Source organism: Anser cygnoides, chromosome 12 (assembly GCF_040182565.1).
Source record: "Anser cygnoides isolate HZ-2024a breed goose chromosome 12, Taihu_goose_T2T_genome, whole genome shotgun sequence".
Lineage (NCBI taxonomy): Eukaryota > Metazoa > Chordata > Aves > Anseriformes > Anatidae > Anser > Anser cygnoides.
Window position 1 is genome coordinate 7003144 of NC_089884.1, and position 24225 is coordinate 7027368.

A 24225-nucleotide genomic window follows, 5' to 3' on the forward strand; every position below is an offset into this window, starting at 1 on the left:
ATATCTCCATAGCATGCCACGTGCCCTTAAAGGTAGTTTATCTTCTGGACCTGACTTTTTGCATTTTTCTAGTCAGTAAAAAGGAAGAGAAATTGATGTATACGTACATACACGTCTATACCAAAGAGCTGAATTGATGCTAGTGTGAATCTTGATTTTACTAAAGACAGTGCAATGCAGTAAATATGAATGTATTTTCATTTCCATAAAGTTGCACGAGGCAATTTTCTCTAGAGCTGTTATCTTTTCTGCCATTCAATAGCAATATCATGCTAGCAAAACAGTAACTATCATTTTAATCAGCTCCTTCATGTTTCTTCCAGGAAGGGACTCAAATTTTAAGGAGAAGGGTGATGAGGTTTGTCTCTGATTTTTGTAGTAAGTGGATGGAGGAAAAGTAATTGCAAAAAATGACCATGACATACATCGGTCCTGCATAACTTCTATCATTATATATTAAAACTGTTAAAGGAAGAAGTTGTTATGAGTTCATAAATTATTTTATACAATTTACTTATGCAAAAAAATACATTTAGGCTTGATGACATTTGTGAGAATTGATAGTAGTATAAATAATTTGAAAAAATATGAAACTCCAGTGTCCTATTCTGGCACTTTTGAGGAGTTCAGTAGAGGTGTACAAACAAGAGTCCAGGATAGGAGAGAGCAAATGTGGAATCTTGGGCTGAAACTATGTCAACAGGATGGGGAGTGTAGTTTCAACCCTCTCTTATCTTCACAGCGTTCCTTGTGCATGCTATCTCTCCACAGCGAGATGGTTGATTGATTCATAGCAACTGATGGCCAGTTTAAAATTACAAAGCTTTCAATTTCCTTGTTCCCGGCAGATGAAGAGGGCGGGCATTTCCTGATTATATGGTATACATTCAAAGTATTTCAGTTCCCTATGGTGCTATTTGTGACTAATTTACTTCCATACAACATTAACACTGCTGGTTTTATGCTGTGGGAGGAGTGTATAGTGTAACATGCTGTGAAGAGAGGAAATGTTTCACAACAAGAGGTCCTTCTGGCTTTTCCTCTGTTTATGTTACCACCTGGAAAGAAGAAAAGGTGGAGTAAATGACTGATGATCCAGATGGATTGCACGAACAGTCACATCTTTAGGCATGACACATTAGGCTGGGCAAATTCACGCAGAGAAGTGGCAGGATTGCACTTTAACTCCTGGAAGCACATATATTCTTATGTAGGGAAATGTGTAGGAATGAATAGCACTTGATTACCTTCATGCCACTGGTCTTTTGGCAGACCCGTTAGCCAAAGAAAGCCTGTGTGACCACTGAGCAGCCAGATTATTGTGGGGGGAAGTTAGGGATGCACTAAGGTGAGAGACAGGGACTGGGGACAGGATATAGCTGAGAAGTTTTAATGTGAGAATGATAAATCAGGGTCTGTGCAAGCAACACTGAGGTTCAGAGAGGCTCAGAATGAGGGGAACACATTTTTTACTCTTCATGTTCACTTCCCTAATTCCTGCCTATGGCTGTAGACAAGTGATCTCTTCCTTATGGGAGTTGGTGTGCTTTGATGCACTACTTACTTGACTCATGTAGCACCTCTCAGCCCACCAAGTGTATCCTGATTTCTAAGGGCTTAAGATACAACAGCAGCTAAGCTGTGCAGCACTTCACTCAGGTTGTGCCCAAAGTCCACAGAGAGCAGCTGTTGGCATGGCATGGTGTGAGCTCAGGTCTTGTGTTCTTTGCTGCCAGGATGGAGCAGGGAGCACATGCAGGCTCTGGGACTGGGATATACATATGAGCCTGATGTGTCTGTACCTCTCAAACACTTCCTTGATGTCCCAGAGCCTCTGTGACCCTGACAGCACATTCCTCTTCTTGGAGCTTTTTTCTTAACCTATGTTTAACCTGACCTTTGCTTAACCTACCGTTCAGTAGATTCATTGCAGAAAGAAGGTCAGGCTGCCTAGGAAATTTTCTCTGCTGAATCTTCTGTTGATTGTTTTTTAACCATCTTTTTATAACTTTGCAACATGTTAAGCTGTCAACAAATTCCATATAATTATATTTCCCTTGACTTTACTGCATTTTTAATTCAACTAGAAGGCCTATAGTGCTTAAGAAAGTGACAACTCCTATGGCAACAGATGTCCAGATTTCTTGGACTAGTTTAATATAGAGAATATCTCATGGAAGAAAACATCACTTTCAAGTACAGTCTTCCCTGTGTCACTTTATTTTTACCATTTCTTGAGGTCTCAGAGATCATCACAAGGTTAGGTAGATCTTTGGGTTTCCACAGTCCATGTTAGAAAGTAGTACATTGACAACACTCTACTGTACAAATGCTTTGATGAAGAAATGCTATTCACTTGCTTGAAAATCACAACAAATGTGTGCTTGCTGACACAAGAATCAAAGGCTTCCCTTCTTGGATGAATTTCTACAGGACTCTGTAGAAACGGAATCCTTTGTGTCCTTTCCTCATCATCTTTTTCGTCCTCTGATTCTCAGACGTGCTTATTGGAGCTGATTTCATAAATGAAAAGAAATATGTAAATATTCCCACACCATCTTACGTGCTTTTCTTAAGATGCATCTCTGCTAAAGAGTCTCATAATTCATAGGCTTATATTAAAATCTGCTTATGGTAAAATCAATGTAACCTTTAATGACTGCTGTAGCTCTGCAGGCCTAGGCAGTAAGTCAAACACAGACCTGAATACTTGGAAACTGTTGTGTTAACAGCCCAAGTACTGGTTTAGACTTGTATGTTGTACTCTGACCCTGTCAGCAGGCAGGATGTCAACAGATGTAAATTGATGTATTGCATTGAGGAATGGATTTAGCTCACTTTATGCTGAAAATCTGGACCAATATTAAGGTAGTGATACTGTTTCCATTTTAAGAGGACAGTTTTGGCATGGTATTATATTTCATACCAAACCAGGACATAATTGTGGTGGTTTTTGCATGAGGTCAAAGTTGTTTCTACTACAGAGATTACTGCAGTTAGAAAATTATACTGAAAATTATTTCTCATCAAACTTTCATTTATAATTGTATTAAAAACCTTTCTAGACAGGGCCAAATTCACCCAGATTTCCTGTGTTTCATTTCAGTAGTAAAACCAGCAAGACTGTTGGCATGCTCACCTTTGTGCATCATTCCCTTAAAATCAAAACATACACTAATTTGTGGGAGGGAGGAGTGTGTGTATGCTCAGTTTGGAAGGAGGACAGAAATTAGGGCAGTATATCTGGGCACCACCATTTGGTAGCTTGTTACCTTTGGCTACAATTGGGAAAACAAATCTTTGGACCCCTGGAATACTTGGCAATATAATACTGTGAAGGCAGGTTTCATGGCTATAAACAGTGCCTACAAATATGTGACTTTTTCACGGCATGCAGTTACAACATTTAGCTTAGCAAATAACTCACTTCTTATTCAAATGCCTATTCTAAATTAAGACCAGGACACCAAAGATGTTCCTGTTGGATACTGTATCTCTAAATCTGACATGGAGTTGTCGTTGTACAGGATTCTAAATGTGAAAAACCTGAGAAAATGGTGAGGTCTTATTTTAAATCATTGGAATGATACTGCCCTGTATTTCAGGTTTAATGGTTTGAATTGCATTCACAGTTTTACTGATTTTTTAGAAAGAAAACATGATTCACACACACTTAAGCTACTGTCCTGTTTTGAAGAGATGACTACAGCAAAAACAGAGAAGATGAAATTTATTCTTTCCTTCTCCCCCTTTTGCAGCAATGCTAAGCAATCACACTTTGTCTATAGGCATGTGTGAAGTATAAAGAATTACAGCAAGGGAATTCCTAGTTATGAGCAAACCTATCAACCTTCTCAGACTCCAGTGAATGTGACCACATAATTTCAGGGTCACATATCGGGTCGCACTGTGAGTCCTGTGACTGGGGACACATGGCACAAGTCCATCTAGTGACGTGATGAGGGACAAATCATGGGCAGATCCACGTTTGAGCAATGTGTCTTTGAACAGGGCACTTAACCAGCCTGGAGCCCTGCTAGGTGGCACGTACTCAGCTACCGTGACCTTGTCTGCTCAGCACAACTTGTCAGTGGATGAGAGCTCAGGCTGCTGAGTGGCATCCTCAAGGCTGGGGCTGCAGGGGGAGAAAGGCCACGTGCTTGTAGTGACGGAGACAGAGGCATTTTAGAACAACCCGGCAGGAATCAAATGCGAGTCTTCACCAGGCTCTTTTGAGCATCTGCGGTGTAGAGTATACTGCCCTGCCTTTAAAACTGAGAAATAAGGAACGGAGAAGCTGAATGACTGAAGAACTGGGAGTTTAATCCAGATAACCCAGGCGCCAGCCTGACATCTCACTCTTGCGCCATCTTTGCTTCTTAGTTTCCATTCCCTTAATGGCCTAAGCTCTTTTGTTCCACTCCCTTTCCCCTTCCCACACAGATATTTCAACATATGTATATGTCTGTGTATGTGGAATATCAGCAAAGCTGATACTTTGCTCCCTACAGAGTTCTTTGTGACCACTCTCTCATGTAACTAATCCATAGCAATGTATACTCCAACAAGGAAAATTAAAAGGTTGGGAACCACTGACCTAACTTCTTAGTAAGCAATACAGCTGGCAATCAGATGTAACCCGAGTCCTCACTATTGGAGCTGCCTGAGCTATTCATAGCAAAATAAAATTGCTATGGGAATAGAGCTGGATTTATTTTGTTTGAATGCAAATTATCCCAGGTCAGACAGGCTCAGATCTTCTGCCCCCTCAAATTCATTTGCATCAGCTCTGCTAGGCTGAAGCTTTTATCTGGAGGATCTTCAGTGGGGAAAAGTAGATATGTGTAGTGAACTGCCACTGTCTAGAACATTCCCTGCGGGGCTTTGACACAATCATTGTAAGCCACTCTGAACAGAGTGAAGGGTCTGCAATCAGCTAGTCCTGTGTGGTGTCTGAGTGTGGTTAGTATCTCTCTGTCTTGGCTGCAACTTCAACAGGGTGTCTTAAAGGGCAGAAGGAGCCTTTCACACTTGTTTGCCACTCTCACTCATGATTTGTAATATTCTTCTGAAAAGCCTAGCTGCCAAAGTCCTATCATCACAGGAAAAGCTGAGTTTTCACTAAAAAAAAAAAAAAAAAAAAGAGACCAAGTACGACTTTAGTACACATGATCATAAAGGGTAAAAAAAATGTTAAACAATCCGAAATGTTTCAAGAAATCAGAAAGCAAATAAAACACCAAAGCCCTTAAGCATTATTAAAAAAAAAACTCATAATTTATGGTATTATGCAAGACCTGATTCAAGACTTCCAATGTTTGGAGCTGCATGTACGTTAGGAGGGAATGTTCCTTATCAGAAACAAGCAAACATCTGCTAATGCTGAGTTCCTATGGAAAAGAATCTCTAAGTACTGATTTTAGTTATCTGTTAAAATCAGTTCTTTTGTTTTAAGCAGTTCATTTTCAGTGTCATTATTACCTGAACAGTCTTACTGGTTTTGCCTTTATTACAGTTATAGGATCAGAAGATTGATTGACAAGGCATGCAGTTTCCTTAGAATATTAGTACATCTGAATTTCATCAACATAAAATGGATTGGCTAAACACGGAGGAGGAGAATCTTGCCAGTGCATTTTCATTGCACCTAATCCTTCGAGCAGTATGAATAATTCATAGTGGACCATCCATAGGGCAACTTTCTGCCCTGTCTAAAGGTCTGTTAAAGATCTAGATATCTTGAAGTCACATTTCAGAGCTTTAAGAGGAATATAAATGGTGCTTTTATTTTGTGCTCCTACACAGAGTGGGAGGACAGGGAGGGCTGCACTTCCTATGCTTCAAAGTTAAAGGTAGGGCTCCTCTCACAGGCAAAGGATTCTCTTAAGTCCTAATCCAGCAATGAACTCTGTTACACGCAATGCTAGTTTAGGGGACTAACTAAACTACCTTTTGAAGACAGTTGGTCTGTTACACTTGGTGTACCATAAGTAACTAATCAACTGTAAGACAGCACATGACAAGTATGGGCTGCCTCTTTTTAGGAAAAGTGAAGCATAAATGCATTCATAAAACAATCCTGCTGTTTCCTGTTTGTTTTGTGATGGATTTCAGAGCTGTCATAACTAATAAAATATCTAGATTTTATCTTACAGTTGCAGGGATTTGCTTAAACAGGCCATACCCAACTGCTTGTACAGCTACCAAGCCTAAATTCAAGCAATTGGTTTTAGCTAACTGCTTTCCAGAACCATTGTAACAAGCCAAAGAGCCAAACAGTCAGTGCCCATACTGATGGAATCGTTAATGAAGTGATCTTGAGTGCACTTGGCAAAACTTTGACACTTAATTTAAATGTCAATAGTCTGTAGTTTGCGTCATAATGCTGTACTTTACATTAGTACTTCTGTTCATTTATGATGCCTACTTTTTTTTTTTTTTTAATATGAGAAATGAGGAAGCTCAGTTATGTATGAGCAAGTATTTAATCTTTGGCAAAGCAATCAGATTTGTGTTAGTTCTAGAATATCTCATTACCCTGCAATAAATACCAGTTTAATACATTTAAATACCAATGTGAGTGGTTCAATTACCTTCAATGGAGGAACAAATAAGAGTATTTCCTTATTTGCCATTTGTTGACAGAGGATTGCATAAAGATGTTTTAAACAAGTTCAGTCAACTGCAGAAATACAAAGGCACTATTCAGAGATAACGTTGTCTTTGTTCATATAGGAATAATTGAAGACATGCAATTTTGTTACCTCGTTTTAATAATTGCTGCATGTTCTGCATAGCACTTCTTTTGAGCAGCCAAACAGAGTAGTCTTTCATGACTAATTCAGACTGGCAATTTAAATGTCTTACTCTCCTTCTGTCGGATCCTCTGATACTAAAATGTTATGTTGTTAAGAATTCCTAACATTTTACATTTGCAAGAAATCTATGTTAGAAAACAGAATAAACTCAGTTATTTTGTGAGTCATTTAGAATCTACAGAAACGTGATCAGCTGTAGAGCTCTCAAATTGAAATAGGCAACCAGTGATTCTAATGTTTCTTTCATAATAAAAATATTTTAGTATGTATAAAGTCCATTAACTTAACCTAAACATTTGGTGTGGTGCCGAGCCAGATATTGCAATCTGGTGAAAATCAGTAAAGGTCTGCTGAGGTTATCCTCATCAGCCAGGGCCCCAGACCAATAAAACATTACATTTGTACCTTTCTGATTCTGGGATAGTCATCAGTAACTGCCCATGTACAGACTCGATGCTATTCTGAAGAATGGGTGAATTTGTTTGGCAAACATAAAAGCTAGGGAAGAGTTTAGTTAACTTAAATTCTCTTTTGTTTAGTGTGTTCGCATGACTTTGTGCTGCCTGGTTTGGGACAGGATCAAAAATGAAAATGCTCTGAGTTTTACTCGTGGGATCTCTGACTTCAATAATACATGTGTATTATTGGAAACCTCATGAGAGTCCATTCTCACTAGTTTCCCAGAACATTTTCTTTCCCAAATTGGTATAAAAGCACTCTGGAAATGCTTGCAGTTCAGAGACAATGTTCAGTTCAATGGGAGCTCCTAGGTGCTTAGAACTCTAAAAGTCAGTTATTTATTTAACAACATGTGGATGGATTTAGGGGGCCAGACCTGTCACTTTATGTTGGAAAATCATGGATTGTGTCCCTGTTGCTGTGTCTCAGAACCTTGTTTAATTCACCCAGTGCTTCAGTAACATGGGTGCATCTGTATGAAATGCCCTTCTGAGGGGAACAGAAACAAAATAGGGAGGCAAAATACACTTCAGCTCTGTTAGCTGCCACTGCTGTCGCCTTTGCAGCAACCACCCAGAAAAGGGGCTGTAGGTCATAGCAGAGAGGGAACAAACTTCTTTAATTACCATGATTTACTGCCATTGGTTTGGCTGTTTGCTCATGCTGCTTCCCATGGGTAAAGATATCTTTCACCTCTGCAATACTTCCCATAATTCAGCTCCTTCATTCTGCTTTGCCAGATATGTTGCTTGTATTTTTTCTACCTAATTTCACATCTTAATTTGCTCATTTTGATTATAGTTTCCAGAGTGTTGACATTTTGACCCTAACCTGAGAGGTGCTCAATAACCCATCTCTCAAAAAGTCAGTTAGCGATATCAGGTATCTACTATTTCAGGTCACTCTGTACTATGCTGGTGGCTATAATTCTTGGAAATAGTTTTGCTTATGACTGTAGTAAGGTTATAGTCTTACACATTTTTCATTCTACCACCTTAACCTATCTGAAGAGGTGAGACTACCTCATTACACATTCTCTTAAGAAACAATTACTTATTCAGACTGCCCACATGATGTGGGATTGCTTTGAACAGCCTTATACTGGTATTGGTTGAATATCCTTGCTTTGGAGGAAAGAAAAATTCATGGCATGTGTGAGAAAACTGTACATCCCTTTTCAAGGCTAGACCCAAACCTCATTCTAAACAGCTGGCAGTTTTTGTCATCTTGAGGGGACTTTGTAGCAGGCTGCTGGTATATGCATGGGGGACTGCCATCTCTGAGCATGCATTTGAAATGGATCTGAAATCACTGTTGCTGTTCTCCAAGCTGCTGGCCAGGAACTAGCTCTGTTACAAAATACCGTATAGACACATAAACATTATGCTGAGCTTGAGCTAATAAGCCCAGTCTCTCAGCAGCTACATTGCTCGGCTGGCTTTCCTCGAGCTGCCTTGGACCACATGCAGACTGAATAGAGGAGTAGTCTCAAACATGAAGATCATATCTATACTTCATAAAGGAACTGCCAATATCCACCTATAAAACCAGATGGAAGGGACTCATCTCTCTCTTTCTGCTTCTAAGATGCTTATTATTCCAGAACTGGAAATGGTCTAGCAGAAAAATCCCACAGGTGGGACATATGAGCTAGGGGAGGCCCTCCTCCAGCAAGGTGGAGAACAGTCTTTTGTGATGCTAAAGGCCCATAAACCTAGCATCACATCGGGGCAGAAAACAAGAGTTTGGCTTTAATTAAAATGAACTGTAGCTAAGGTAATTTCTTGAGTTTTCACTACGAAGAGGAGAAAAACTCCAGTGTGCTGTGACACGTGATGGTCCCAAAATACTGTAAAGTGAATTCTAGATATAGAGGCAACTTGTGGTTGTGGACCTCAGATAATTTTAAATAACCGGCAACTATTGTTCTTAGGTCATCTGTTCTTACTCTATCCATTTCAATGAAGTTTTACATTTACATTTTTATTTATTTTAAGTAGAACTAAAAGCTGTACTTTGTGCCTCTGATACGTGCTGTAATTCTCGTTAAAATGTTTGAATCAATGACTTGTGTGCTGGACAGTTGGGAAATAACACAACAGAAGTCTTGGATCAATGTCCACTGATGTCTGTGGGAAGGTTTATGCCAATTTCAGTTGGCCTTTTGTCAAGTCTTTTAAAACTTTGTGTGAATATTTGGAATCATTTTAATGGGTGTGAAACTACATTTAACTCTGCTTTTTGAGAGATTTTTCATTTTGAGTACATGCACACTCACCTAATGGTATAGACTTCATTAACTTCTTTGGCCATGGTTTTAGCTGCTACCAGTTTAGATAGAATGTTTCTAGCACTCTCGATTTTATATATATACTTATAATACTGAATAAAGCATTCTGAAAATGAGAAGTATTGCTTAGACAGTACATGCACATGTTTTTTAGCACTTGTTTTAGCTGAGATATTCCTGTCTGTACATACTGTAACTCAGTATTCTGTCAGTCATTATTAAGTAGTTTTGTTTAGCAGAGACATTGCAGTAAATTTATTCATATGTTTTAATTATCAGTTTCATTTCAATAGGCTTCTTACCTCATTATTTGTATTTTGCATCTGGATTATGAAACTCCTGCAATTTTATTATGCGTGTGGCCAAGTTGTTACCTTTAATTTTATTAGCATTTAATGAAAATGCCTTGTATGCAAACAGAGAACTCACAGCCATGAATCTCTTCTAGTGTAGAGCAAGGGTTTCTTTACTACCTTAGAACCTCTTTTTTTTTTTCTTTTTTTTTTCTTTTTTTTTCTTTTTTTTTTCTTTTTTTTCTTTTTTTTCTGTTTTTTTTGTAGGCAAGAAATATAAGTTTTGAAAAATCCTCCTCTTTGTGGTGTGTCTGTCACTGTCAGTGCTGTGTTTCTTATGGATGGTCTGTTTTTTGGAGATGCTGAAACATCAGAATGAATTATATTTACTAACCAGTAAGCTCCCAGTTTGTTCACTCCAAGTCTAAGAACACAGGGGGAGACAAATGGGAGCAGCCTTTGTGTGGTTTCAGTAAAAGGCAAATGATAGAAACAGGTATGTTAGAGTGGGACTCTAAAAACCATTTTATGTGGATTTGAAATCGTGGAAGATTTACTTGGTTTAGAATAGCTAAGATGAACTTTCAATGTTTTAAAACATTCCTCTTATTCCTCAGTTTATAATCTATTAAAAAAAATCTTGAAGCAGATATTTTATTGTCATTTCCCTTGTCTAAATTTCATTTTGAGATTCTTCCTCCTTTAGAACTATACCCAGAATATGGAACAAGTTCCTTAGTTCGGTGATAGCACCCTGATACTGAGGAATTTTACAAAGATGTATTCCAGTCTGAAAATTCCTTTTGCCCAGAGCTAAGCAAACACTTCATAACAAATAACGAGTGGGAGGAACGTTCCCTTCTCATCTCTTCTCAACTTGTTTGCAAACAAACTGCAAGTTCCTCTAATTTACTGATTCAGAATTATTTGCTATCCACACAGATCAACGTATGTCTTTCAATTTACTTCCCAATGGTATGGAATATCCCTGACAGAAACATAGCAAATATGTGTTGTGAGGGAAGAAAAAAGAACAGCAAATTCCAACTGAGCAGTCTCTTGGGTTTTCCTTTCCACCATGTTCTCACAGTTACTGCTATTGTTAGTGATAACCACAGTGGGAGAACGAAGAGGGAATAGATAGGAGTCCCTGGTCATTTTCATGCTGTGTTGTCTAGACTTACTAAAAATGGTAGATTTGATCAGCCTGCTTCCTCTCATAGTGTTATGATTGCAGAAAATCTGAAGAGAAAAATGCAGTTTGGACCTATCCAATCCTCTTCTTGTCAGGTTCTAAACCCATCAAAATTAATGGAAAGGTATTATTGAGTTCTGATTCAAGGATAAGCACGTGTATACTTAAAGCTATGCTGGCAATATGAAAACCTAATGCATAAAATTTCCATGACAATTTTGACACTAATTGTTCATCTACTGAAATACTTGAGCTGGAGAACCATATTGCATATAACTCGTGATTACAGTGATGTTTCATGTATTTGTAGGAAAAATTCCAAAGAACAAAGAACATATTTTTATTTTTTTTTAACACTTACACTGCCCAGGAGTACAGACTAGCCAAAACCTGGCCTTCTCCAAGGAGCTGTAATTCCTTGGCAGTATAAAGTTAGGAAAGATGTTTCTGTGCTAGTATCCTGCCTGTGTGCTCTGGTATTTCTCAGCTGGCATATTTTCCAGATAACATGACCATAGCCATAGACCGTTTTACTTTATCTAAGGCTAAAATTCAAGAACCTGCAAGAAAAGCATCTGACTGTTATTGCCCAATTGCCCACTTAGTACCAATCCAGAGGAGTGCATCTCTGTCAGAAGCCAGGTCAGCATTTTCGGCATTACTTTTGAATTACTGATGTTATTTTAATGTGAATCCTTGAAACCATTCCATACCTGAAAGAAATGGAAAATGATCTGTGATTTAGTGAGTAACCAGGCTGCTCCATGGCACTTCCCCTTTCTTCATGACAACTTCATAAAACTAGATGTTACCAAAAGAAGATACCTTTCATTCTCACAACATTTTTCAATTTGGAGGACATGTCTGATGCAAAACACAAAGAAAAGAAGTCTTATTGGAGATTCAGGTTCATTTCTGCCGAGGGAAAAAAAAAAAAAAAGTGAATACCTTTGTAAGGCACTCAAGTCAGTTACAGCCTATGAAGTAGTGCAGCAATATGCAGTACAGGGTCCAGAACTCCCTCTGCCTTTTTTTTTTTTCTCCAGAATTCTCAATCTGCCCTTATAATGTTAAATATAGAAATTACATTTGGGGCTACATTTGGTAGAAGTTGGTGTACATCAGGGATAGTTTCTTACAGGAAAATGTAGAAAACCCTTTGTTCCATATGGTTTGAATCATTTACAAAATTAATCCTACAGGAATAATTTCAGATGTGGAAACCTTTAAAATGGGGAAATAAAAACCAGATTTACTACGTTTATGTTTTACATCAGAAAAAGAAAAAAAAAAAAGGCAGTGACCAGTTATCAGTGCACTCTAGCAGATGAAGATTGCCTCTCAGAACCACTTTTAAATTGTTTAATGACACAAAACATAAGGATTAAAATATTAGTCTTCTTCCCTACAGGAAAGTACTTTGCCATTGCCAAATGTGATTTGACATTTGAAATATGCCAGCTTATGGCATTAAGCAGGAAAGTTAAATTCTTGTCAATGTTGTCTCTCTCTTATTTATCAGGGGCAATTTTAACTTTTCTTTAGAATGTTAAGTAGATATAGACAAAGGTAATTATGAATTTGTGTTGAAGAGAGGAGAGGGGGTAAATTGTTAATCAGAATAGCATCTATTTTTATGTTCATATAAATTTTCAGGAAGCAATTTGATCATCTGAGTTCATAATATGGAATCTGTTCTATTGTCAAAATGAAGATCATGGTACTATTTTAGGAGCACTACTATTAGAACCCCACGAAAAATGCTTATACTGGGGAGTACTGTGAATATACTATCAATTTGGAAAGACAGAAGTGAATTTCCATGAAGAGGGCATAGTGTCTGACTATAGACTACGGCGTATCTCCATATCTCTGATAAATCTTTTAACTGGACTTAAAGTCAATTTTAGCATTAGCTTAGAAAACGGTTAAAGCTGTGAAGATTTTACAAGTAGCTTTCTATTTTCACTTGCTTTACATGTTCTGTTGAGTTTTCCTCATGGGAAACAGTTCTGAAAGTGCAGAAAATTTCACAAATCCTTAAGAAATACAGTGCTTGTATTAGTCATTAAAATTTAGTCTCTTTTGAATATCCTTGGCATTCTGGATGCAGGAGTTTAGGCTAAAGAAAGCATCAATTTCAGAAGGGAATATGTGATACCTGTCTAATATGTACATTTTCAAAGAATGCTTTTTGAGGAAGGAGGTGGAATCATGAGCTTTGAGGACTTAAGATGTCGGACAAGATGGTTTGTAATTGACATTTGTTTGTCTGCACATATTTTTCTGAAGTATTAGAGAAATGTAGTCCTCATGGGATGTCAGTTTTGGCAGGAGGGTATTGGCACATGGTAGAGCTCCACTGATCCAAAACAAAAATCTGTATCTAGTATTATGTATATAATGTAATAGAATTACCTGATGAAACTTCGTGGTTTTTGACTTGGTAAAAAGGAGTGTTTATTACAACGTGTTTTACAAACCCGAGAAATGAAATAAAATCATAACTGATTAATGAGCTGCATGGAAATACTTCCTCAGTGCCACCCGCATTTCTCTGGCCCTGATCCTGGAAACACTTCATCACATGTGCAGTTTTATGTATAGATACTATGTGAAAAATACAGCATAGTTTTCCCATACTCACTTCAGTCTTTTAGGGATCCAAAAAGGAAAACAATTAAGATACTTGATTTCACTGATCAGTTTTCATTTGTATGCGGGCAAAAAATATAAACTGCTTTATATTGATTAAATTGCTGGGACTTGATTACTGAATGATGATACTAAAATTTTTAGATGCTGTAACTTTGCACCGCTGCACCATAATGTGCTTAGGTTTCTACTTAGAGTAACCTTATGTCTGGATTAATATTGCTTACAAAATTAGTCACGACACTGTGTGAAGGTGCTATGCTAATGCTGTGGAGTACAGCATTCTTGTTCTCCGTGTTACCAAACATAACACCTGGTCATCTTCAAAGTGAAACAATGAATATTTAGTTGGGAAGACTATCTAGATTAAATCCTGAGTAAATGTATTTTAGAGGAGTACATTTCAGTCTGTCTAGAGGCTTTGAAGGGAGATCACTGTAAGAGCTAGCATGTTCAGCTGTGAACCTTGACAGTCTTTCCTCTAATTTCTGTTTTGTTGTTGTTTTTTTCTAGTCAGGTTTGATAAGGACACAGAAGATCGAGTTCCTTATATCTCCCTTACCTCAGCAGCTAGCACAGGAGCACAACTACACATCACCTGCTGGACATCATCCTCATGTATTATATAAACGAACAGCAGAAGAGAAGGTGCACCGGTACACAGTAGAGTCCAATCCCAAATACTTTTCTCTTGGCCATCACAGAAATCACACTTCGCACAAGTATCATGCTCAAGCGAATGGTTACCACCATGGAAGGTTTCAAAAGCAACATTTTTGTGGACGTCGCAAGAAATGTATGTAAGGAAACTTTCTCTCCTTGTTTGAGATAGTGCCTCTTAAGAGACTGTATGGTGATACTTAGGTGCAGTTCATAGTAACCTATGTGATGGAGACATAATAATTAAGGATAGTATGGCTATAAAGGGAAATAGATATGGGAAATATGATTCTTCCTTTAAATTTGTCATCATCTTTTTTTATTAAGCCATCAGATCACTGTTTAGTTCTCTTTTACTTTACCTAGATTAAAAGATCCCTTGTCTGATTTTTTTGACATTGCCATAGTTTTTGATAAGCCTTTCTGTTTTAGATTGCTGCTTTTGCACAGTTAGGGATGCCAAGTCCCTAAACTGTTCTCTGTTAGTCTGGGGAAATAGAACTAATTAGGCTTGAAGATGGAGGAGAAGCCTTCCAAATCACTACTTTCTGGAAGGATAGAGAATAAGTCTTTCAGAGCTCACCATCTGATAATGGAAGTTTCAGCAACTGAGATCTTCAAAAAGAACCTCCCACGTAAATTGTTTAAATAAAATTTTGGAGCCACCTCCTAAAAAACATATTGGAGCACAGTATCCTGCCAAGGTCTATTCTGAGTCTTTCATTTGGCCTTCAAATTTCTGGACATTTTAGAGCCCCCTTGGACCCTATATCTGTACTTACAGCATTCAGTTGATTCTCTTTGAAAGCTGATCTGCTTCTAAGTTGAGTTGCTTAAGGAGGGTCTCCAGGATTGCACACAGTATTGAAAACATTGTCAGTCTACTTACATTCTTCCAGCTTCTAACTTGTGTTGTGAGAAAACGAGCAGGTTCCTTTTTCAACAGGCATGTAGGGAAGACAGAGAAAAACAAATAGAAAGGAAGGAATGAGAAAGGAGGTAGTGAAAAAGATGGCTGAGGCTGAGGCCTATCTGAAGCCAGGAAACTGCTTTTTAAAAAGTGACTGCTTCTTCAAAAATCCTTCTCCTCACTGATTTGAAAGCTAGACCTCAAATGCCAGATGCAGAAGTCTGTGATTCCAACCGTAAATATTTGCATTCTGATGCAGGTCAAAGCTACCTCATTACATACTCCCTCCCCCTCCTGTCTGGTTTTCCTGCTGCCTGCTTCAAAGCAAACAAAATGGTGCTAAGTTAGCTATTCTGCTCTGCAGTGTTTAATTTTATTTGCATTGTCCACTGTGGTCTTATTCCTTATTTGCTGAACCCCCCATGACTGCTTGTCCAAATTCAGAATTATTCATGTCTTTAGTTTTTACATAATGCTGGTCCCTGTAATAAATGAACACATTTTGGTTATTGCATTTTCAAAACCTCCTGGGATTTGAAAAGATATTATCATTATTCCTGTCTTAGAAGCAGGACTCCAGAGACACAGGAAATGTCAAAAATAAGCATTGCTGCTGGATACCAAATCAATAAGTTGAGTTTTCCTTTAAAATACTTATCAGAATATATACGCCTGTAATTGTGTATGTTTAGTGATTCCACTTAGAGCCATGAGTTTTTAGCTGGAGTTTTGAGCTGGGTTCCTGGTAAATGAAGAACATACAGTTAGCATCCAGCTGTGGTGAGTTTAGTGTAACTGATTTACCCATCACCACTTAGGAACTTGGTGTCAGATGCGCTGTTAGAATCCAATTAAACAAGATTTCCTTTAATTATCTTAACCATGCAACTCTTTATTTTCACATCCTGCAGTTTTTCACCTCATGCTGTACATACCTGCAACCTTCTGAAAGGGGGGAGGAGTTTGAAAAAAAACACAACCTAATTCTACACCCAACCTTGGCTAATATATCGAGCAAATCTCTCTCGTGTTCACCAAATACAATGCAATCCTGCAAATAAAATCACATGTGATCATTTAGTTGAGTAGGGGAAAACAAGGGATGTAGAAGAAAATTTTATTTATTTATTTATTGTTTTTGTTTTGACTTTTTTTTTCTTGGTCTTGTTCTGAGATCTGGAATCATATAATTTGAACTTTTCAGCAACATCCAATCCAGCCACCTCAGACAGAAAACTTTAGATTGAATAAATAAAGGTGTAAGAACTGAGTATGCAGTGGTACAGAAGACAGTCCTCTGCTATTAACACTGCCTATAGTCAAGTTAATTTATCCTAACTTAAGAATGAATCCAAGTTTGCTGAACAGAAACAGGGATGACCATGCTGCCACTTCTAAGATCTTAAAGGTAGTTTGTCCAGCTCATCGTCATTTGAAATTTGCTATGTTGGCAATCTGTAAGCACTAGAGAAGTCGGTTAATCTTTCAAACTCTTCCTCACAATCTTAATATTTTTAGATCATGAGAATTGACTGGACTGTAGTCATAAGATCATATTGATCTTGAAACATATTGCTGCATAGGTTTTATAAGTAGCAGTGAAGTTAATCCAAGAACAAAACTCCACCGCTTGTGGATCAGTCTACAGGACATGTCAAGTGCCTTGAAGCTGTATTGCTTTCAAAACATGGAAACTGATGTGCCCTGAACTGAGTGCTTTACTCTTGGGTGAGGCATGTCTTCATGTCTTGATGTGCTTCCAGAAGAGGAGTTCTCTGAGCTTGTAAAGGATAATTGTTTATAATGAGTGGTGCTTTAAAATCTTACTAATACAGTCACTTGCAATATTAAATAGAGTTCAGAGTGACTTAATTCTTGAAAGCAGATTACTGTTGTCCATTCTGTGGTATTCCTGATTTCCCAGTTTGAGATGCTAGGAAGTAGCTCTGTCATTGGACTAACTTTCTGATGAGGCACCGGCAAGATTTTTTGAATTACCTGAGGCTCCTTCACTTGCATCATGTTACATCCTGTGTCAAACAAACAAACAAACAAACTGTACTGTTATCCAAATAGTTAACGTGGCCTTAAAAAGTGGCCTTTGAGTTAATTCTTAATGCCAAGGCAGTGTAGCTTTAGGCAAAAGAAGCAACGAGCAATAGGAGAATTATAGGATGTAGAATATAGATTTCCTTTCCCATTTCGGTCTCTCTGAAGAAATGGATTGGAGACCATTCCATGACTGTGACATTAACCAAGCTATACAAGTACAGAGGGAAAAAGTGCAAGCCAACATTAGTGTGTGCAGACTGGATGCGCATATCCTGTTGTCAAGCCTTGATTGCTGTTTCCTGACACTTACCTATGCTAAATAAATACATTCCCAGCAGGACCAATGTCAGTGGCAAATTTGCCACTGAATAGAAGGCTATTGTCAATCCAAATGTCAGGCTGATGGGAATCTTACTTGCGGTGTGTCTTCTTTCTGGACACTTATGGTGTATCTCCCTTCTGGTGGTCTGTTGTGGAAAGGATTTTTTTTTTTTTTATCAACTGCTATGTAAGTAGCACATGCCGAACACTTCTGGATGTTATCAAAAGGACAGGACAAATGTAGGCATTCTGTTAAAAATTCTGTGTGTATTTTCTTTTTTTTTTGGCCACAGATGCTACCAATTTATTAGATTAATTCTTTATTTTGAACTGCTTACAGAATACATATGTTTTTTCTATTTCCATCTCCCCCTATAGCCATCCTACCCTGAAGAATGAATCAATTTTTTTTTTAATAAATATACAAGAACTTCTTACCCATAAGTATTAAATCATATGCTGTAAAAATAATATAAGGCTCTAAACCTGTGTTACTTCCTTATCTGATGAAACTGATCATGGGTGATCTGAATCCTTCCCCAAACTGAGTTTTATTTCCTTTTTAGATGCACCTAAGCCACCCACAGAAGAGACATACATTCGCTCAGATGAGTATGGGACTTCTGCTAGGTTCAAAAGATCATCTGCTAAAATTCAGAAAAATGGAAGTCTAAATGTTGAAACCCTTGTTGTGGCAGATAAAAAAATGTTAGAGAAACATGGCAAGGAAAATGTAACAACATACATTTTAACAGTTATGAATATGGTAAGATCTGATGTCACTGAAGTATGTTTTCCCTGTGAAATATTGTTATGTCAGAGTATCTTTCATTAGACAAATGGTGATACCAGAAAGGGTAGGCACAACTTAGACAAGCTCTTCTTCAAGTTTCATCTAATGTGTTACTTAGGCCAAAAAACTCTTTAAAATGATTTTTTTGGATTATCACAGCTCTGACAACACTACTGTAGGGTAAAAAAATATAAATGTTTGGAGAATATTTAAAAATGTTAAATTTTAAAATATGTCTTGCATTTTACGAAGAAATCAAGTATGCTGAAACTGAAACTTTTATTTAGTTTCATGAGTCTTACTCTGTTTAGTCTGATGTCACTCCTTGAAACAAAAATTTGAGAAAGCATAAATTTATTTTGAGAAAAATACTATAACTAGAAATGCATTTTCCTCAGTGGCTTTGTTTTCCTTTAATTTTTTCTTCAAAACTTGAACTTTGACACTGATTACACTTGATCTAAGAGAATAAGGACAGAACAAAGCCCATTGAAATCAAGTTTTCAAGTGTTTTGAATAAGTGGAGTGGTTTGGGGCATAATTCTGGGTGAAGCTCTTTTGGATTAATCCTACAAGGTATATAATTCCATTAATTTGTATTGAAAAATGAAGGTGAATGTGATAACTCAATACATATGTCTATTTAAAAAAGATTTTTTTAACACATCTAGATGATATTTCATTTTCAATAATCATTGCAGGTCTCTAGTTTGTTTAAAGATGGAACAATTGGAAGTGACATAAACATCATTGTTGTGAGCCTTCTTCTTTTGGAACAAGAGCCTGTAAGTTGTATCAGAATTTTGTGGTATGTACTTCATTTGATACTGTCCACAGGGAACACTGGATGTTCCTCTGTTATGTACATGAACTTTCATTAGAAGTCTTTGTCATTCTTATGACATAAAGTGTGAGAAGAAGACTGAAATCACAAAAAGCTCAAAAATTGTTTTCTAGATTTCACTGCTTTTCCTTTTTTCTTTTGATACTAAAACCTTCATTTTCATATAAATGTTCTTTAGAAACTTTGAAATGCATCCAATAAGATAAAACTTAAGTTTCCAACATTTTCCTGGAGAAGGCTGGAATGAGAAATCTACTTGTAGGTTTTGAAGTAGGCTCTCCAGTGGGATGATCAGAAGAGGGAAAGAGTCAAAAGTTCCAAACTGTAGACAGCATGTAACAGAAGGTGGGAATGGAGCTGATTCTTTTGGCAATGGTCCTGAAAGACAAGAAGAAAAATTCTTTCCTGATGAGAAGCAACTTTTGATGGGTTAATCTACTTGGATAATATTTTTCCTCCACAGAAATCTCCAAAAATTTTAATCACAAGGTTAAAAATATTTTGGTATTCAGTTTTATCAGGAATCAAATCCCTATTTATTGTATTCCAACTGCTGACTTTGAAAATACCTGTGTCTGGTGAATGCTTCAGTTTTATTTTATAATTCTAATAGATTCATTCATCAACTGAATTGGTCATCACAAATGGTAAATACAGGATTGCATAAGTTCACGTAGAAAAAATGCAAACAGAAATAATTCCCTTTTCCCTAACCAACTCTTCTTCCTTCAATCACCTTTCTCAAGTACTGATGGAAGCACCTTCTTTCTGTGTCTGTGAAATACCTACAGGGTGGATTACTGATTAACCACCATGCAGACCAATCACTGAACAGCTTTTGTCAATGGCAATCTGCTCTGGTTGGAAAGAATGGAAAACGTCATGACCATGCCATCTTGCTTACGGGTTTTGATATCTGCTCTTGGAAAAATGAGCCTTGTGATACTTTAGGTATGGTAAGAAAACACATTCAGAGAAACTTGTGGATGTCAACAGCAGCATCGTGATTCACAGAGACTGAAATGTTTTCAAATAACAAAGGCCAATGTTGTATATAATGTTAAACTTCTTGAACAGGAAAGAGCTGTATTATTATTACATATATTTGAGTTACCTAGAAGAAAAAGAGTATTTCAAGTATTATTGCCCCAGAAAAAGTGGACAAATAAGCTATCTGAAAACATCCTTCTGGATTGTCACCTCTTCAAGGAATACTTGAGATTTTGAAAATAACTCTGAGCCACTCTGATTTATTTTATCATTTTATTTTATTTTATTTTATTTTAAAGAATAATCTTTTCCAGTAAAGTGCATTTTGGAGAGTTAGGTTTGATTTGCATTAACTTCTTATACAGGAGTCCCTTTATTGTCAAATAAGTCTGCTTTAATTCTTACATGATAAAACTGATGAAATAGATAGCCATCTTGCATCTTCATGTGACACAACAGGAGCGGCTTATTAGGAACAGTGTAGATGATATATGTACTTAGCATTCTGTAAAGGAACAACCTCTTCTACCATTTCCTTCCTTCAGGATTTGCACCTATCAGTGGAATGTGCAGCAAATACCGTAGTTGCACCATTAATGAAGATACAGGCCTTGGACTGGCTTTTACAATTGCTCATGAATCTGGACACAAGTAAGTTATTTTTCATGAGTCTTACCTACTCCTTCTATAAATAAATGTGTAAGTGAATGGAAACACACCATCAATTAATATAAATCAGCTACCCATGGATCACAGAGAGCAATTATTAGAATATAGACAGCATCAGCTGCCCATGGAGTGTGTATTGTATTTTTATTTTTTGATGCTTTACATATTCCGGATGATAACCAGAACAAAAAATAAAAGCTATTATTTAAGTCTACAAGCTTTCCACCCTGCTATCATGTTCTGGTAGACAAATTGCTTCTAGTATCAGTGCTGTAGCTCCAAAATCAGAAGGGACACAGAAACTCATAGTATGAAGAAGCAATCTCTCAGAGTCTTTTAAAGAGGTCCCCTCCAGTGTTTTGTAGAATCTGGGAGCCATTCATTCCATTCAATTTATCGTTCCTTCTTCTCTCACCTATTTAATGACTGTTTTGGTTAAAAACAACCTTTGTGGCAGTTTTAGCCTTTCTGTACATATATCCATTGGATTTCCATTTGATGTCTATGGTAATAAGAGTCATTTTCCTAAGAAGTGCTGTCTCTCAAGCAAAATCAGTAGTCTTCTGTGGAGCTTCAGCTATTCTCTGAATTGTTGAATTAAGATCTAAAGAAGACAATTAGTTTTTACTGTCCTATTTTCTCCAGATACATTTTAAGTCCTTTTCAGAACTTTTTATATGTTTTTGACTTTCAGTTCTAACATAGCTCAAGTTGGATTCTAATTAACCACTGGTAGTATGGAAGTATAGCTTCTCAATGTGGAACAAACCTGAAATCAAGGCTTAGAGAAAACATGGACATAGGATCATTATTCTGTACAGCAACATTTCTGCACATAATATCCTTCAAAAGTAGTGCTCCTATATACTGCTGTTTGCTCAAGGCATGAATCCTTCAGATTCTGCATGACTGAATCAGGATTATTTAGTTTTCATTGTACAGATATGCTCTACAGTATATACTATGACCTAATGTCTACATGAGTGACCCTTTCACAGGTCTGGAGGGAAACAAGGAATTAAAGAATAATCCAGCTACTTGTGAAGCCCATGGGAACTGAGCCAATGCTTTCAGTGGGACCAAATATGTAAAATGTATATGGCTTCATCCTCCTGGCACACTAATGCAGTTTCACTGAGCTCAGTAGATTTTTAATGCCCTTCGATCAGTATTAGGGAGAGAATCAGGCCCATAGCTTATTTTTCAAGAATTATTTCCTTTAGTAGTTTAATCTCCTTCTTGTTTCATTTACTCTTATTCACTTTTAGAGATTATACTTGGAACATCTTAAATGCTTTTTTTGGATTGTTGTTTTTTTTCTTTTTTCACCACTGCCGTTGATTCCTATATTATGTGCCCTTTTGGTATATTTCCATACTCCTGTCTAATGAAATGCATCTTATCTGCTAGAAAACAACTGCCTCAGATACAAACTCTTATCATCTGTTCATATTCATGTCCTTGAAACTACATAATATGAAGTGTAAAATGATAGAACTTGGTCTCTGTGATACAGAGATTTGTGGAAGAAAAACGTCCTCAGAATTATTGTCTGGCAATCCTAACAATCAGCATGCAGCATGTGGCTTTGGAAACGGTACACGATTCATCATGTAAAGGTGTAAGGTAGTTCAGTGCAATTTTGAAAATTTAGGATCTCATCTATTGATCATCAGTGTTTATATAACAGGTTAAGAAGTGCTTTCAAACTGTGCTCTGGTCCTGGAGAAAAAATGGTGCCCTGTGGCAATTATTGAAGGTTCAGACCATGGTTCTTATCTGACACGATGATGCATACAGGACATTTCCTGGAGTTTTCTCATTCTGCTCATTAAATGTCCATTGTGTGTCTTTGAGAGTCAGGCATCATTTCAGACAGTTCTCTCCTGACTGTACCAACTCAGAATTTTTAGGAGAAACTTCAGTTCAAATGTAGGATTGGTACTGCCATCCACTTCAGTAAAATAAATGGAGTGATTTGACTGTTTTGCACTGATCTCATATTAATATGGATCCGGTGAAACACAAAGTCTTGCTGTATGAAAAACTGTGGCCACCCTATAGGTGCTGAGGTCCACTGTGAATATATTAACCTAAGTATTTCATATTAAGAGGGTATTGTATAGTGTATAGATCACACTGTGTCATCCACTGAATCGCTTAAATTGTTATACACTTTTTTTGGTTTTATAGAAGTAGTTTGTGTTTTTACCTGAAAGCTTAATGTTTCCTTTGGGAGTTCAGAGCCCATTGTGTGAGTGGGTCTTAAAACTGTGGATTCTTTGACGGTAATGCATGTGAACAAAGTTAGTATTTTAAAAAGGATTATAACATATTAACTCAGTTGGGACTTTTTTGTCCATTTATAGAGTGAGACATATTTTAGCAAGTTTGGATCCTCAGCTGGTGGCAACACATGCAGTAACTCTGATGAGCCTGCAATGATTTATAATAGTAGAGGATCAAGCCCAGTAAATTAGATATTCCCTGCATGTGCACATATTGCATTCATAAAGTCGCCAATGTACTACAATGTTGAAGTAACAGATTTTGAAATTTCTATTCAAAACACATTGAAATCCACAGATGTCCTGTACAGTGAGTAAATATAAAGTCTGAAAATTAAATTTATTATAACCATAAGCTCCACATCATTTATCATTTTCAATGTGGCTTTTATTATTGCTTATTATACTTCATGTTATTGTAACACCTCTCCTAGTGAAAGCAGGGCCTCATGATACTGCAGATTGAGCAGAGCACCCAGTAAGAGGCAATATTCCCACTAAAGAGTCTAGACAAAGTAAATGACAGGACAGCAAAGGCAGGGAAAAGAAAGTGATTTGACTGAGAGAAGTTAGTGCCCAAAATTAGAAAAAGTGTAAGATTTTTATATTCATAACATGTATTCTATTTATTCAGTCCCACCTCTTTTGCTCCAGATTGAATGCAGGTATGTAGTTCCTCCTCAGATTAGGAGGACAGTTACATTTTATTCTTCCAGCTGTGTAACTGCTATTTCACTGGGTACTGATCTCCACAATATTTATGTTAGCACGTGTTGTCAATAGGCAAAGAAAGGCTCAGACAACATTGCATATTTTAAGCTGGTAGATTCATAGGCAAGTTACAGCTGTGACTGAAAACAGTAAGAATCACTACTTCCATCCATATCAATAGGATTCTCTTTGTACATGTACTAATTGTGCATTTCCCTTATTTCAAGGATTAATAACAATTAGTAAGGTCTTGTTTGAGTAAAATGGCAGAAGTGGT

General features: G+C 37.2%; 1 protein-coding gene across 11 annotated transcripts in view; it reads left to right on the plus strand.

Moving 5' to 3' along the window:
• The window catches only part of ADAMTS18 (ADAM metallopeptidase with thrombospondin type 1 motif 18), a 188539-nt gene that overhangs the window by 122574 nt on the left and 41740 nt on the right, over positions 1-24225 (plus strand). For all 11 annotated transcript variants that reach the window (XM_067004174.1, XM_067004173.1, XM_067004168.1 and 8 more), the window contains 5 exons: positions 14224-14506; positions 18220-18419; positions 19148-19231; positions 20082-20241; positions 20826-20931. In XM_067004174.1, coding sequence (XP_066860275.1) covers positions 14224-14506; positions 18220-18419; positions 19148-19231; positions 20082-20241; positions 20826-20931 — 833 coding nt within the window. The remainder of the gene's footprint in view (positions 1-14223; positions 14507-18219; positions 18420-19147; positions 19232-20081; positions 20242-20825; positions 20932-24225) is intronic.